Source organism: Periplaneta americana, chromosome 9 (assembly GCF_040183065.1).
Source record: "Periplaneta americana isolate PAMFEO1 chromosome 9, P.americana_PAMFEO1_priV1, whole genome shotgun sequence".
Classification (NCBI taxonomy): domain Eukaryota; kingdom Metazoa; phylum Arthropoda; class Insecta; order Blattodea; family Blattidae; genus Periplaneta; species Periplaneta americana.
In genome coordinates, this window is record NC_091125.1 from 71949494 (window position 1) to 71965053 (window position 15560).

Sequence of the window (15560 nt, forward strand, 5' to 3'; positions counted from 1 at the left end):
ATGTGTATGTAAAATTATGGAAAAAACTGCTAAAAGGTAAGTAACATTGCATTGGCAATATTGCATTACATTTGGAAGGAAGTTAAGAAAAATGAAACAGGTTAGCTATGACAGTAAGAAAGGAATAAAGTAATTGGACTCCATAGTTGATGTATTTCTGCACCTTATGCATGACATGTAAAAAATTCCAAATTACAAAATTGTAAGCAAGCATTCTAGTCCATTGCTTTGTGTTTGACCGAAAAGTTACAAATACAAACTACTGGTGTGATTTTTTGTTATTAAAAATAAGGTTAAGGCATCGAGCATTTTCTGACTTGCCATAGTTCGGTATAAGATGTCCCTTTAAGTGCTCTTTCTGCTGAAAACAAGAAGTTGAAACAACAGCAAAATAATTATATTTATCAAGTAATTACAAACACAAATGGAAGAAATAATGGTGATTATTGTTTTAATTTTCCTCCTTTGGTGTTTGTGTTCAGGTATGGGAAGAAGGACTATCTATGTAAAGAGGGAGAAGGAATTGTGATCACAAATCTTGGTATTATTAACACTTGTTCAGCCTAATGAATCCTCCCGAACAATCATTACAGTCTTACAAATGCAACCCATTCTGCTGTCACCCTTGCTTTTAAGGGCTATCCCATTTGCTGCAAGTTGCTACCACATTGTGAGAGATTGGGTGTTTGTTGCACTGTAACACAGATGTCCTTTTTACTCAAATTCATCTTCATGCTTAACACAATGCATGGACCCAATCTCACAGCAATGACAAGACACCGAAATCAGCAACTACACTTACAGTTCATTTGCTAACCTAGGACGACCAGATACATAAATTGTTTACAAATGCATCAATTATTAAGCTTGAAAATTGTGCATAGAATGCCAGTGCTAATGTTTCCAGCTTTTGTTCTGCATTTATTTCAATGCTAAGACTCAGAAAATTGACTGACTAAATATATAGTGCAATAAATATAAACTGAACATACTTCCCATGGAATGAATGAAGATATTTTACGGAAATGTACGTACATGAGACAAACTGTGTATATTGGTAAGAAGGAAACCAATTAATCATTTTCATTGTTAAGTACCTCTACTGCCATGGATGCAAAACTGATAAATACTATAAATAACTTTCCAAAAGAAACAGAAGTGCACAATCTACTGAATAGCTAGTATCCATTTCCTTTATTCCGAATTGAAATCCTTGATACTCCAGTGAAAATTGCAGTAGACAGAGGCATCATTAAGACAGGTTTTCTCAGGTTATTTCAGTTTCTCCTGCCATCATTCAATTTTTCCAGGATTCATAATCATCTTACCAGCATTGCAAAATACAGTAGGAAACTAAAATCAACTTACCACGAGACAATATCATTCAAATCATAACATTCAATGGAGCAAATAATCCTAACCTTCTGACTCCTAATGTTAACTTCAGCTGACAGTAACTGTATCATCGAAAGAACTGAAAGTCGACTTAGCTGCACATACGCATTAAAATAGGATATTATAACATTTAAATTCTGTTCAACTACGTTATCATACAGGTTCATTCTAATGGCAAAGAAATAATAATCTCCCAGTTGGTGCTGATGGCTGAACCGTCTTGGCACAATGATGATGTAGAGTCAGTACTTATGTACACTGATAATTTTCTTGAATGTTTGTGTCAAACAATTTGATTACATCTTTTTTCTCATTTCAGGTGATAAAAATTACTGTCCTGAAGAGAATATTTGGAGTTATACCTTCTAGTGACTTCTTCCAGAGACTTTATTCAATAAACAGAACCTACGTAAAATCCATCCAATTTAAGAGAAGAGGCTATATGTACAGACATGCTATAAAATGTTTCTAGTACATTTTACTACTTTAAGTTTATGCTGTCTTCATCCTTAAACAAAAAAAAAAAAAAGTTGTTGTTGTTTTCTAATGCCAGGCGTTTGACAATAAAGTCATTTGACCTCTTGCACTCCAATATAAAAAAAAAAGTTTACGAGCACCTAACTTGATCTTGCTACACACATGAACACACGATATCGAAACTTCAGTTTCAGAAAAGTTAAAGCTGCCTTGTCCTTGTAATGAAAGTCCACAAAACTTCATGAAATCCCTTCAGTAGTATTATTTCCATATCCACTACAATCATCATCATCCTGTCATGTTATATAGTCCTGTCAGAACTACTACAGTCTACAAGAAATTTTCCACTCATCTCGTCATAGGATGTCCCAATATTTTTTTCCTATTTAGTTGGTAGTTGAAAACTGTCCTAGGAATTCTGGATCTGGACATATCAAACTCATCACATCCAAAAATTAAATTCTTTATGATTATGTTGTAAAACAGTTGTATAATGAATCAATTTTCACTGGTTGATTATCCGAATACCTATCAACTGAAAGTGTTCCAGTCAGCAAATTCAAATTTGTGCACATGCCATGTAAAAGTTCCGCTAGCACTGTTTGCGAGATTTGACTGCAAAAAAAACCAGTCTCAGCTCTGAAGGAAGGGGGAGAAAAAAAAAAAGGACTTCTTTCCCTAAACTGTAGGCCTACTTTAATGGTCCTGGTTGAGTGTTAGAGAAGGCTGTATGGCCTTAACTGCCAGCTTAAATAAATTATTATTATTATTATTTTGAACATGTCAAACTAGGCTAGTCAGTTCTCTGTTTTATTTGTAAGACGTGTGATACAAAATATATATGTACAGTTTTGTGTTTAATAGATGTTTCTTTGTTTCATACTGCTCCTATGACACCGGTACAATTTGTTTTCGGTTATCCGAGCCCCCCCCCCCCCCATCTCCAATTGTTTCGGATAATCGATGCTCTACTAAAAACCGTGTATTTCGAGTTTTATATTCAAGTTCTCGCTATTTTTATTTAGAAACAACATGTATGCAATTTTCTGTACACAAACTGATCCTGAATATTCACATGGAAAACTTAAATTATATTGGTAGCTGCAAAAATATATATATATATATTGTATGCAGCAGATATAAAAGAAAGATTATATTCACGACTGTATTTGCAACATACAGCTATTAAAAAAGAAAATAGCCGCTATTGAAAAATTGTAAATTAAGGAACTATGCAATAAATAAATCTACCTTCTCATTGATTTATAAGAAACTCTGAAGCAGTTATTTATGAAACTGTATATAACAATGTGTGAAAGATGAAAGGAGAATGAACTATTATATATTGTTCCTACTGTTTGAATAGGAAATTCCTGCAAAAGTGTTCTAAGAGAATTATCTAGCCAAATAGCACTCAAGCTACTGTCGACCAATCTTTTAAATTGTGCTAATTGTTGCTTATTACATCAAAAGATTTATGTCTAAAGGACTTCTTTATTTGAGGAATATATTAGTATTTAACAATTTTACTCTGAACTAAAAATGTTTGTGAACATATTTATCACAAAACAGAGCATTGGATGCTAAACAAATCAGTTGTCACCTTGCATACCTCTATTTCTTTAATATTCTCTTTGGCTTGAAAGCTTTACAAGCTCTAATAAGTCGTGCATCCATTTCTTCTGATTAATATATATAAATAATATAACATTCAGATATAAATCTCTGTTTTTTAAGGTAATCATATTCAGGAACAAACAAAATTTTTGTAACAAAGTTTCGTGTTTTCTTTTAAAGCAAGAACTACCAACTAAAAATCATCAGAGCTGATTTCAAACATATTGCCATTTCATGCAACTTTTGTCCAAAGGCTTTAAACAAGAGCACCATAATTTTCCAAGTAAAAGTTTTGATACTTCATGTGTCATTTCACAGATAAACCAGAAACAACGGTTAAAAGAAAATTCATACAGTAGTGCAATGGAGAGAAATTTTTTGGACAGGCAGTTTTATTTCAAATAGGATGTTCAAAGCAAACATTTTCATAAAAATTCTGAAACAGACTTTTTCTGAAGACAGATTATTTTCTCTCTATTTTAGTATACTGGAAATGTGAGGATATGAGATGAAAGTAGACTTGTGATAAAGATTACAGAAAATCATACTCGTATGAACATTGTAATTGCACAGTTCTCTGCTACATTATTTTCCAGTTTTTGAACTGATGAAACAAAGGATTATAAGTGAGAGGAAAGTCAAGGCTAGAGAGTTAGTGAGTATACTGAAAGAGAACAGAACAGTTAACTGATATTTGTCGTACTTAATATCATGTGTCAACAATCAATTATCCTCGAAAACAGTGTACCAGACCACGTGAGTTATGCTGCTTTGCAGACTAGAAATCATTTCATGTGTTGCTATACCTATTACATTATTCCAAAACCTTCTGTAATACTCCTATCTTATACATTCTGGTGATAATCTTAAGATTCTGAACACACTTTGAATCTTGAGCTATTATGTGGGAACAGCCTCGATTGTAGGTAACAACACATTGCTTCTGGTTTAGTCATTTCAAAGACTGAAAACAAGTAGAATCTGGCATGTGAATAATTCCATTTCTCAAATGGGCACATCTGTAAGTTGGAATTCATTAGGACTGATGTTAGTATATTAGGCAAGTTTGAGAATTAGTAGAGCCAAATTTTTAGAAGGACAAGAAATTGCTGAAAATCTTGATCTTAAGCCATATTATCATTTAGGGACAAGGTTCTTTTACATCCTGTTATTCCATGACAGGACCTCCCAGCTTTACATCCCATCTGAAAAAAACCACATAAAGGATTTTATCATTCTTAAAATCCATCTCTCATGACACACAGTTTAACAGCGCCATCTGTGAAAAAGATACACTTGATGATTCAACATTACTTTTATTTTACTTCCATGTTAATATGTACTTTGCTCAAGTAGCTGGTAAGATATGATGCCTCTATGCAATGGATAATGTGTACTAGATGACAAGACGAGGCATTTTCCTATGTGGTGAAAATGACAATGAAGAATTTTAGAATAACAGGCAGTGCTATTAGAGTACTCTGAGAAAACCTGCTTCAACATGGATTTAATTAATCTTTGTAACAAATTTAGACTTACAAGGATTTGAACATGTCTCTGCTATGATATGAGCAAGGTCTGAATTAAGAATGCACAAATAATTGCAAAATGCATCTATAGTTATGCCAAGAATTTCTTACATGATCATGTCCATTATGTTATTTAAAGTAGCATATTCCACTCCATATATCATGCATTTCTGTCTTTATTATTCCTGCTTACACTGACATCCTGACACTGTTTTTCGCAGAAAAGACAAAGAAAATAATTGCCCTATCAGATATTTTTGGATATGGCATTCAAAGAATAGATGTTACAGTTTTTGTGTTGTGTCATGCTCGTGTAGATTGGCAAAAGTGTATCCTCTTTTCTTTTCCTTTATCATAATAGGTATCATACGTATAACAGAAAGGAACAACTGCCAGCAATGAGAACTGTGAACATAAATTCCAATGACTTGTGGTTAATGTAATGGGCATAACTTCTGAACTTACCAGTAAGCAAAGAAATAAGATTTAGTAGATATTGCCTAGTAATCAATCTCATAATCTGGTCACCCTACGCTCACACAGTTGGCCGCAAGGCTGACACCATTATCCACTTCCAATGTTATTTTCATCCTCTTTGAAACAGCATGTCTTAATATTCCTCTAGAATTTTAAAAAATACGAGCTGTAGAAACTTTGTACTTGTAACAAAATGATGTACGACTTGTGATTTTATATTCTCAATTTAAATATTGCAAATTTATTTCCATGCCATTGTCCAAAACACACAGCAGCTCCTCGTTAGAAATTGCACAGACTCTGAAAAATTGGACGACATCAGTACATACGCAGGAGGCTTCGTATTGAGGAAATATCACTAAAGAGCATAAAAGAGGATTAACAAGCAAGATTCATGCAATCACCACTGTTCAATTTTGAGATATTGCAACATATACAATGACACAGTCTATCACTATTCTCATCAACCAGATGCATTCCCCTCCACCACTCGATGCAACGCTCTCCACTCTAATGACAAGTTACTGAACAAAATAACAGCAAGTCAATTAAGAAACATTAAAAACTGTGATGAGTCATAAGGCCATTGAGTGAATACATGATAATATTCTGTTCTGTTCTTTTACTAACTACAATTAATAACTATGTTTATTATAATTTATTGAACAAGATACTTTAATGTTGTACCTACAATGTCATAAAATATAAAAAATAGCACATGGTACTGTTTTTATGCTTGTTTTGGTTTTCTTCATGAACGTCAGATGTTGACAATTAAATACTTCTTTACAGCTTATTTAAATTATATGTACTTGTTTTGTTAGTTTTTTTCTCACTTTTTGGAGGTATGCACGTATTGTAATACATTTCTACAAAAAGGCAATCAATCGGTATTTTAGTGGCTTTTCTGGAAAGATTGCAGAGTGGATGTTGCTATTCTCCAATAAGAATATGACCCCACTTAATGATGTCATGCTCTTCGTGGATTTTGACTTGCCTCTTACATATACCAGCTAGAAAACCCACTCTTTCAAGCATGACATGATTATTCAACAAGCCCCACAAAAAGGGGAGGAGGGTTCAAATACATAAATGAAGGGGGGGAGGAGGAAATGATTAATCATTCCATATCAATATTTAATCACTAAGTGCATTCCTCTTGAGCAGCAAGTGCTTCGCCATTCTGTTCAACACTGTACAACCTGTGTAAGTGACATGAACCGTCTGGCAAAGAAATGGTCAGGAGAACTGCACTACCCAGCAAGTGCATCTCTACCTATCAGCAAAACAAAGCCAGATATACAATGTAATAAATAAGGCTTTTAATTTGCCAGTAAAAACCATTGAGACACCAGTCACTTAAGATATTTTCACCTCTAAAATCAGTTTGGTTTCATCTTTCATTAATCATATGTAACACTGGTGAAAAAAAAATGCATTAAGACTTCCTTTCACGAACTCCTGAGAAGTGTCTGTATACACACACACAAACAAACAAAAGAAAGAAAACTGCTGTACAGAATTATATCCCTCGTTAATAATTTTGTCTTATTTACTTGCTCCTATACAAGTCTTGAAAAAACGCAGAGCCACAAGTGTTACCGATCATATACAGACCTTAATCCAACAGCCCGACTTCACTAAAACAATAACAAAACTATGTAGAAAAAGCATAGGGACTTTCAATGAAATGTGCAGCATTTGTTACAAAATGACCATATTTCATCAACAGACAAAAAAAAATGGACATTATGTGCAACTCAGGTCAAATAAAATTCTTCCTTCACATTTACTAGATAAATACAGACTTATGGACAATAAATGAAGAACTGGTGGGCAAAGAGGGCTTGAGATATCTACTTGAACACCTCGAGACCTTAAATCACTTACACAGCGAACCTATGAGTGCAACAATGTTTCAATATGCACACAAGAACAATTATTGGCAGTGAGGTCAAATGAAGCTAAGACTATAAATATACAATGGCCCATGTTATGCATCTTGCAACTTCAGATGTCTCAAATTCTTCTGTAAATACAAATGCATGAAGTATTTTCAGACATTTGCCAAACTATGTAACATTATAATTTAGACAACAAATAAAAAGAGAGCAAGTTGGTAGCATTGGAATGTGTCTGTACTATCTTATTCTGACTATTCTTAGGACATGCAGTAGGGGAAATAGAAACTTCAGTTCTTGCACTCATAAGCTCGATCTATTATGTCTAATCACTAAATCAAAGAGAACATTCTTCCTCTATAACGTATCTTGGAATGTTGAGTATAAGTAAAAAATAAACTGATTTTCCTTTTGCATATATAGTTCCATTCTCACGCACTACAAACTTGCTTTTTAACAAAGTTAAATTTACCTGGCGTGTTCTTAATGGAAAATGAAGTAGTAAAAGGGAGAAACTTTCAAGTCGTCATTTGTTCATGTCATAATCCAGAGCTCAGTTTTATCAACACTTGCCTTGACTTGTGAATGTACAAGCCATTGAAGATAAGAGAAAACCCTTTGTGCAGTTCCTATACACAGCAACACCATTATTCCAGTGGTGTGCTAGCCACAGCATTTCCTGACTGTATTAAAATGGCTGTAAATTCATGTCACGACGGGGGGGATTAAAATAAACACAAATGTAACGTATTTTGAAATTAAATACCAGCATATAAAACATGATTTACGATGCTTCGTGTTTCATTCCCACAAGTCAGCATAGTACCTTCTTTGTATATGGAATTGGTACTTCGGAAGGGGAAAAAATGTGTATGGATCGAGGCTGCCCACAGAATGGAGAATTGGCACATTCACAATACCATAGGCGGAAGTGCTTGTTCATTATTATTCACCCACAATGGTGGGTGATTGGCTACTTCCAAGTGTCAAAAGCGAGACAAAAACAAAAAAAATAATAAATACAACAGTACCTCTTCTGAAACCTATGAATTATGTAGGATTGTCATTTCTCCCCTCTGCACGCAGATAGAATGAAAATGTACGTGGCAATTACCTATCTTGGTATGTACTGTACAGTATTTGTTAAAAAAAAAAACCTAACTTGCTTGCATGGGTGAAAACATTGTCTTGTTCATGAGTTCAAAATATCTTAATAAAAAAAATGGTACATCGGTCACTTCTCGTCATCCACTTTCGTTTTCTTTGTCGGTGGTTCTTCAAGACTGCTTGTTGTCTCCTCTTCTGTCTCCGCCTTGGTGGAAGCTTCCTCATCCCGCTTGTTACACGCAACAATCGCTGATGCAATTGCCGTTGAATCATTGGTTGCTGAATCAGAAGTGGTAATGGAGTCATTGGTGTTCTCATCACCAGGGGGCACCGCTGTCGGTGTCGATGGTTTGTCCAATGAATCCTCGGTGAAAGATGTAGTTGTGTCGTCCATTGCTGCAGCTGGATGCTTCCCATTGGTCGAATCCTGGGTGCTCTCATCTGAGCTCTGATCAGGTTCCTGGCACATAATAATTATATATATAAGGTAACAGAATATGTGAGCACATCTAAAATAACACGCGAAATTCATCAGACTAAAATTTTCATAAAATGACTACTATAGTAATATAAGACAAGTCTTCCTGAGTGGAGTTTGCAGATCTCCAGTTGGGCACCTCCCCAGACTGTTTATATGGGAACCAGAAAGCTCAACAGATATGTAGGGCACCAGGGATAAAGTGCCTGGGTGGACCAAAATTGCAGGAGTGGCTCAAAACCACTGCCATCCAAAATTCAGTCCCTGGAAAACACCCATTGATAAGACTCCAACAAGGGTCCCAGTTGGGCAACTTGATGGGGCAATGATTCACCGAAGCCAAGGTATAAGGAATCATGCCAAGGGGTGATCATGATAGTGGTGTCGTGAACAATCGAAACCCTGTTGTTATGAGTCTTCTGTCTGGGGCAGAGGATTTAAGAGGCAGTGATATACTAATTCCCAATAAACAGAGACAACACCTCAGCAAGGGCTGTTGCTCAGATAGGTTGGAGAACACAGCAAGGCTGGAGTTCCCAGTCAAACTAAAACACACAAACCTGTAGCAACAGACAGAAGAAGGCATAAGGCATACTGCTTCCATTATCAACCATATACATCTTGACAAATCCTCCAAAAATGCCAATCACAACATGAGGAAGAAACAAAAGAGGGGCAGAATTAGGCAATCTACACAAGAAGGCCACTCAACTAGCATCAGTTTAGCAGAAAATGGAGGTAAGAGAACTCATTCTGAGACCTCTATCCCATCACCTGCTGCAAGAATTGGACCAGCAGAAAAATCTAGAGGAGATCCTGCTCCAAGAACATATAGTGAAGTGCTTCTATCTGCACGATGGCTCTTGTGAAGGAAGATTTTTTCTAATATAAGACTAAGGAATAATGAACTGGGCATTATTCAGGACGTTCTACTAAGGACATGGATAGCAGTCCCATGGAAGAACCTCTATCACTGATTAAGAACTATCATCTGAATGAAGATGCCATCATCTATCTTTGTGGGGACAAAGTGACCTGTAAATGGTTAACAAAAGTCTTTAACCGAAACAATGAGGTACTGGAAAGAACAACTCAAGATTAGACTTAACACCAGTCTGTTGAGAGTTCTCAATAAACCAGAGACTCTAACATCACCAGATGGATATTCCAGGTAAATAAGGATTCAGTTGCTGCCAAAGAGAAAAATAACTATTCTATCTACACTGAAGTGGATGAGGGACTCGTCAAGATCCTTCACGACTCTTGAAAAGCAAAAGGAAGCAGCTGCTGAAGAAGTAGAGGAAAAGATGGAAACCACCTCAATTTCCTCCGATGAAAAGGAGACAACTATCCCAAATGAAGTAGAAGGCACAAAGGAGACGTGGATTGTCCTGCAGGTGGCTCTGAAGAGTTGGCACCAATAACTGGAACAACCTTGGGTCTACCACAGGACGGCTCCCATCCAACTGAGTCAGAAATCACAGCCCTTTGAGTTTTACAAATCAATCTCCATTACTGCTGGACTGCACTGCAGTTTTTTTGTCGCAGGCTGGTGATGAAGGACATTTATGTAGTACTGATTCAGAAGTCTTGGACCTTTTACATGATTTGACTAATATTATTAGAATAAATTGAGAAATGTTTAATATTAATAATTTCTGTTGCATAATACCAGCCAGTTTATCAATATTATTACCGGTAGTGATTTCGATAGAAAAATTTTACAAATTACAAGTTCGTCAGAGAACCATAAGCATACCATAAACTTTTGAATTATAATTGCATATCATCACTGCACCTCGAAAATCCGCTGTGTGCATTTAAATAGATTTTTCAGGAGAAAAAAAGACACATCATCCCTTTTAATTCCTTTTAAAGGTACTTTCGGTATGAGTTCTTCATTTTTCATGTAATGATTGCAATTATACTGCAAGTAGTTTTGAATTAAATCAAGGGAATTAAAAGCGATAATGATTTTTTCTTTTGCCTGAAAAATCTGTTTAAAAGCACATAGCAGATTTTGGAAGCAAAGCGATGTTATATCAGTGCCATGATAACGTTGATATCAACTATAATAATCTCGATGACAGTCAGTGTCAATATCTCGTAAAATAAAAAATAAACAATTATTGTTGTGTCTGTAAATTGTTTATAATGGAGAAAAGACAAGAGCAATGCACTCTAACAATGTGCATAATGAATAAAATTAAATATAAAACATCAATTTACTTGGCTGATTTAGCGACACATTAACTAAAGATGGCCTATAGCAGTTATTGTTTAAGTGAAGGATATAAAGTGCTGTGCTAAAGTACAAAAATATCAGTCCCTATTCCTATAAAGCTTAATATCATTAATTTATTTATTGGTTCTAGTCCTGCTGGATCACAATGGGAGCCAACTAAAGTTCAAGAATATGCAGTGTCCATTTCGTTGGAAACAGAAGGTCTGGTCATTGCCAAAATCTTACTTTTGAGCCAACCATAATTTCTAAAATTTACATGCAATAAGTATTTCATTACAGAAGTTGTCAAATGGATTCAAGAGGCTTGTGAAAAGACATAAACTTGACATTTTGACAAATGAATTAATTTCGAGATAATAAAATAAATGCACTCACAAGTTAGTATGCAATGTTCACAGCAGTGAACTAATTTTCTTTTTGCAACATGATTGGAAATTAAGAATGTACACGCAAAAATACCTGTAAGCGCTGGCCCAATTAAATATGTTAAGATTTGTGAAACTAATGATGAAGTTAGCATAAGAGTAGAATTTCAAGGATATTCTTCTATTAGAGATAACACAGAGTTGCATGATTTAACTTCAGTAACATCTGAAGTAATTAACATACTTCTTCAGCAGTTGCCAGAATTGAAATGTTATGCAATGTCTAACGAAAATTGATTACTGCTATTTTTAATAAATGTGAGAACAGGTCTCTCCTACCCATCTTTGAGAATATTTGGTATGCATCGAACCACAGTGTCTCGAATAGTTTATTTGTAAAAACACTGATGGAACTAGTGTCAAGAACAAACAAATTTATAAACAAAGTATTCAAGAAACTATGCCAATTGCCTTTCAAAATAGAAATCAAAACTGCAGAATCATAATTAACTGTACCGAGATTAAAATATGCAATACAGCCATCTAGAATATTGTAGATAAGGGTGAAATTCTTTAACTGCTGTCACTTAAAGTGGAAATCAGTTTTAAATCCAATTTTATTGTTGTGATGGCAAAGCTAATGATATATTCATAATAAATTATAGTTGTCTGCTGATGTTACTGGGTACAGAGATGAAGTTATGGTTGATAAGAGATTTCCGGGAATAAAAACAAACTTTTCTAGCGGTGGTGTTATTGCAGTGACACTTCATTCTTGCACAAAGAAAAATTAACCACTGATGAAATTGAAACATACAGTGTAGCAAGTGTAAGAATTCATGTGAAAATATATGTTCAGTGGATAAAAATTACTATATTTGAAATACATTACCAATTAAACTTTTTCATTATGTTATGACATTCACATTGTTCTGTTTTAACAAATTTACAGCCTTCAATAATGCAGTGAAATATGTTGTAAAGCGTTAGTAAGAATATAAAATCAGCTATCATAACAGGTTTTGCATATATATGCATGTTATGTGCAAATTAACAATGAAAATGATTTTCTTGTAAAAATGTCAAAATTTATGTCTAACAACGTTTTGGCAAGTAATAATAAAAATAGAAATTTCGTGTAATGAGTGTACAGTCTTAATTGCTGGTCCCTCCAATCCTTGTAGGATGTCTGCATGGAAGCTGAATGGATTTCAGTTAACTGCAGTTGAAATGATTTTGCTCCTTTTTTAAGAAGAAAAAAATATATATATTACAAAAAAAATTTTAATTATTTTAATCAAGTGCAATGTCCTTAATGTTACATAAAATTAAAGAATATCAACGTATTTTATATATAACATACAATTTATAACATATTATATCACGTCATGACCATAATACTAGCTATACCACTATAATGGTAGCTCGGCTCTTAAAGGTTAATAAGCTGCCAATAGGATCTATTTATTGACTGAAAACCACATTCAATGACAATATCGCATATTTCTTCAGTTTACCTATCAAAACGAGTCGCAATGTTTCCTATGAAAACTTACAGACACTGTCATGGCAAGGCACTACTAATACATGCATGGTGCTTATAAGCAGTAACATGAGCTGCTGCCAGAAAGTCAAAAGAAGGATAGGAATGGCAAAGGAAGCTTTTAATAGAAAAAGAAGCATCTTCTGCAGATCTCTGGAAAAAGAACTAAGAAAGAGATCAGTGAAGTGCTTTGTATGGAGCATGGCATTGTAAGAGGCAGGAACATGAACATTACAACGAAGTGAATAGAAGTGAGTAGAAGCATTTGAAATGTGGATATGGAGAAGAATGGAGCATGTGAAATGGACAGACAATAAGAAAAGAAACTGTGCTGGAAAGACAAGCAAAAGAGCTCAATCAGGAACCGAATTACAAAAGGTGCGAAGAACTCATGGGTCTTCCCAAGGAAACACATTAAACTAAATACTGATTTTTCTAACAGAATAAAGTCAATTTAAGAAATATCTTAATCTCTTGGGTATGAGTGAGAATCCTACATCCATGGGCATGAGTGACAACCCACAAAAAACCCTCAACTCACATTTCGTGTGAATTATTCTGCAATAAGATCTGAACATCTTAGTCAACACTTCACAAAACTGAGTGAGTTTTCTCAGATTTCTATGAAAAACTTAACTACTTCCATTACAGCCACAAGGTCTCCTGAAGGATTAAGTAGGGGTTAGCACAACAGACTTCAGGTTGTGGTGCTTGGTCGGTTGTAGCACCCCTCTCTGGTACAAATAATATGGAACACGTAAAAGTTTTGAATTAGAAATGCAAATTATCCAAACTCATTTCATTGGCAATGAAGCATCATGACCTTCAAATTATTAAATGTGATAAATTATAAAGAGAGAATTGCGCACAAATGTGCATAGATGTCACTGTAAATGTGATAAATTATAAGCATAGGTTCTTTAATGCTTTCTATGCTTTTTTTTGTATTCTCAGTTGAGAAAATATCAGTATTTGGTGGAGTTCAGAATTATTGCTTACATCATAAGTGGATAATTGTTGCATATGTAGTCGATTTCTGATCAGTGTGCGCAATAATGTGTATCTACTTTCCATTTTAGTCTCTTTGGATGACTGTAACTGAAGAAAGATGACAAAGAGAAATTGAAGTAATCTGATGAAAAACAACCAACATTTCATGTGGTCTTGCTAGAATACGAGCATAGTGCAGTTGTCATTCTGATAATCATGTAGGTATTTGCATAGTGTACCTTGTAATCAAATTGTGCATAACAACAGAAATATGCACTATAATGAAATGCTCAGGTTCATGATAAGACTGAGAATATTTTGTTTTATTTTTATTAAGAAATGTCATCATACTTGTGGCTTCAAGTTGGAGTCCCCATTCTTTTGCTCGTGATGTGAAGTTCCATTTTCTGTAGGGTTGGGGATACTGTCCAGTAATTCAGGTTTCATCTCCGAGGCAACATAGTGGGTCCAAAGTGCCAGCTCCACCTGATGTGGATTCCAAGTCCCATTGTTGGCTGCAACACAATATACAAGTCACATTACTCATCGAAATATAAATATAGAATATATTTCCACTGAACAGTAAAATGCATTGTTCAAGTTACATAAAATAACCAGCCTATATGATAAAGTGACATTTTCCTTTTAATTCAAATAACTGCCTTTGATTTCAAGCTGACAGAAAAATATATTTTCTATTCACCAATTTGTTCCTGCTGTTTCTAGTGGTGGGGTGTGACTTGAAGACCTGTAATTTTGTTGCAGTGACAGATTTGTAGTGGGTTCCAACTGTGACTATTGTTCAAAAATCACAATCTCCGGCCAATATGTAGCTAATAGGGATGATGACAACTATGATTATATGTGACCATATGGGATTGCTCCAGACAACTCTGAATCATAATATCCATACTAACTTGAATGATAAGGTAAATGGGATGTATTATTGTCCCACTCAACTCTTTGATACCCAAGCATACAATGCTCATCATGTATTTGTTACATACCATGCTAATCAGTATTGTGGATATGAATAACAATTTCCGGCCAATATGTAGCTCATAGGGATGATGACAACTGTGATTATATGTGACCATATGGGATTGCTCCAGACAACTCTGAATCAGAATATCCATACTAATTTGAATGATAAGGTAAATGGGATGTATTATTGTCCCACTCAACTCTTTGATACCCAAGCATACACTGCTCATCATGTATTTGTTACATACCATGCTAATCAGTATTGTTGATATAAATAACAATTTCCGGCCAATATGTAGCTCATAGGGATGATGACAACTGTGATTATAAGTGACCATAAGGGATTGCTCCAGTCCCACGCTGTGGCGTCGTGGTCTAAGGCATCCTGCCTAGGACTCACATTACGGAATGCATGCTGGTTCGAGTCCTCATGGGAGAAGAAATTTTCTCAT

General features: G+C 34.9%; 1 protein-coding gene across 2 annotated transcripts in view; it reads right to left on the reverse strand.

The window, feature by feature from the left end:
* Window positions 1-523: 523 nt before the first annotated feature.
* Window positions 524-15560, reverse strand: part of Amun (protein amun) — a 47548-nt gene continuing 32511 nt past the window's right edge. For both annotated transcript variants that reach the window (XM_069834997.1, XM_069834999.1), the window contains 2 exons: window positions 14476-14639; window positions 524-8963 (listed from right to left, as the gene is read on the reverse strand). In XM_069834997.1, the coding sequence (XP_069691098.1) occupies window positions 8631-8963; window positions 14476-14639 (497 nt within the window). In that variant the 3' untranslated portion in view covers window positions 524-8630. The remainder of the gene's footprint in view (window positions 8964-14475; window positions 14640-15560) is intronic.